At 47.3% G+C, this 2,466-nt stretch overlaps 1 protein-coding gene across 1 annotated transcript; it reads left to right on the top strand.

Annotated features, from left to right (window-relative positions):
• Window positions 1–597: 597 nt before the first annotated feature.
• On the top strand, window positions 598–2,449 carry LOC115271382 (zinc finger protein 2-like; the record flags this gene model as incomplete). Its single annotated transcript, XM_029913665.1, has 2 exons — window positions 598–1,771; window positions 2,142–2,449. Coding segments are annotated over exons 1-2 (399 nt in total), but the record flags the coding sequence as incomplete, so codon positions are not given.
• Between the last annotated feature and the right edge of the window lie 17 nt (window positions 2,450–2,466).

Raw genomic sequence — 2,466 nt, 5'->3', positions numbered from 1 at the left:
CTCTAAGGAAACTTTCCCCCATAGCGTTACAAATGTTATGCAGAGCACAGCAGGCTGCTATGACCATGGGAATATTTTCCTCATTGACATCTAACCTGCCAAAAAGGCAGCGCCAACGACTCTTTAATCTGCCAAAGGCACATTCTACGGTCATTCTGCACCTGCTGAGCCTGTTGTTGAAGTGCTATCCTTGCTGCTGTCAAGGTTTCCGGTGTACGGCTTCATGAGCCATGGGAGTAAAGGATAGGCTGGGTCTCCCAGGACCACTATGGGCATTTCAATATCGCCTATTGGAATCTTCTGGTTTGGAAAGGAAGTCCCTGCTTGAAGCTTTCTATACAGGCCAGTGTTCCCGAAGATGTGTGCATCATGCACTTTCCCTGGTTACCCCGCGTTGATGTCAGTGAAACAACCCCGGTGATCCACCAGTGCCTGCAATACCATAGAGAAGGAGCCCTTTCTGTTGATGTACTCCATTGCAAGATAGTCTGGGGCCAAAATTGGGATATGCATGCCATATATTGCTGCATCACAGTTAGGGAATCCTGTTGCTGAAAAGACATCCACTATTTCCTGCTCATTGCCCAGAGTCACAGTCCTTCATAGAAGGAGGCAATTAATGGCTCTGCACACTTGCATCATCACAACCCCCACAGTGAACTTCCTAACTCTAAACTGATTTGCAACTGACCGATAGCAGTCTGGAATTGCCAGCTTCCACAAAGTGATCACCACTCACTTTTCCACCTTGAGGGCAGCTCTCATTCTGATGTTCTTGCGCCACAGGGCAGGGGCGAGCTCCGCACACACTTCCAGGAAGGTGGCTTTGTGCATCAGAAAGTTCTGCAGCCACTGCTTGTCATCCCATACATGCATAACGATGTGATCCCACTGGTCAGTGCTGGTTTCCTGAGCCCAAAAGCAATGGTCCACGTGCAGCTGCTCCAAAATCAATCTTGAATTGTTTCTTTCCATGGCACACTGCAGGGCAGGCACCACGGATTCACTTTCAGATTCACAGCTCATGAAATACTGCAGGATCAGCGGCGTTGTGTTCATGACGCTCATCACAAGACTAGAGAGCAGTGCAGGATCCATGCTTTTAGGCAGATATGGGGGGCACACAGTTTATATGGGTTGTTCTAAAATAGAGCAAAATGTACTTAACTGGAACCCCACAGAATGGTGGGATGGAGAACACTGCATTATGGGAGAATGAGCCTGCCCCCATGATGCACTGTAATCCATTCCCAGAACTCCTAGTCACAGAAGGTAGTGAATTGCACAGTAGGATAGCTACCCACAGTGCACTGCTCGCTCTCTCGATGCTAAAGCACCAACTCTGGATGCACTCCACCGACAAAGGGAGTGTTGCGTGAACATGCACAAATAATGTAATTACGGCAGTTTATGATCATTGACATAACTTAAGTTAACTTAACTCTGTAGTGTAGACATAGTCTCAGTTGACCCTTAGTCACAAAGGTAATGAACATGGTTAATAATAATTATAACTATCCTGCCACTTTGACCCAAGAAAGCTAGCCTTGGTATGTTACTGCTTAAAAATGAGCTGGGGGTAAAACCATGGAATATTCTTTGTGACAAGTATCCCACAAATTCCATTGACCTCCCTTGTTTTCTTTGCCTTGACCAGGGTTTCCAGTTTCCAAACCTGATATGATATTCCAGATGGAACGAGGGGAAGAGCCGTGGGTCCCAGACATCCAGGGCTCTGAGAAAGAAGTGCTCCCGAGAGCTGCCTGCACAGGTGAGGAATTGGTTAAACCAAGTCAAAAACTGTTTGGGAATGCAGGAAACATTAGGGATGCCCTACAAAGACCCTGTGAGCTCTCCGAGTTCAGGATTGTTCGCAGCAGGTGTGAAATCATTATGGCAGATGTCACTCATGGCTTCCCACCTATCCTGACTGACAACTGGCAGCAGGTCCCTCCCTGATCTTGCTTTCCCCTGAGTGTTCTGGTGAGATGCGGACCAAAACTGATCCCTTCCTCTCTCCTCTGGGGAAGAGTTTGGGGGAAAATCAGCTCCTGATAGGTTTGATCTCTCCAACACATATTTTGATTTGTTCATCCCTTTTTCCATTCCTCTCTCTGAGATTTCCTTTCTTTCTTGCGCAGGGAGTGACCTATGTCTGGATTCTCTCTGTCTCCCATCAGGTGATGGGATGGTGAGTGAGAATGAGGAGGAGAAACCCCAGCAAGAAGATGCTGAGCAAGTAGAACCACATGGAACGTTATCAGGAAGATCCAAAGGGAATGTTTCCAGGAGTTGTGAACTCCCAGAAAAAGCAAAAGCCTGGGAGAGTCAGCACAGGCCAGAGGAAAACTTCAGTAGCCACTCAGACCTTATTGGAAATGAGAGAATCAGCTTGGAAGAGACACGCTATGCATGCCATGAGTGTGGGAAAAGCTTCAATCACCGCTCTGCCTTTATAACACACTA

This window comes from Terrapene carolina, unplaced genomic scaffold (genome assembly GCF_002925995.2).
Source record: "Terrapene carolina triunguis isolate 2854851 unplaced genomic scaffold, T_m_triunguis-2.0 Scaffold787, whole genome shotgun sequence".
NCBI classification, from domain to species: domain Eukaryota; kingdom Metazoa; phylum Chordata; order Testudines; family Emydidae; genus Terrapene; species Terrapene triunguis.
This window is presented reverse-complemented; position numbering and strand designations above follow the sequence as displayed.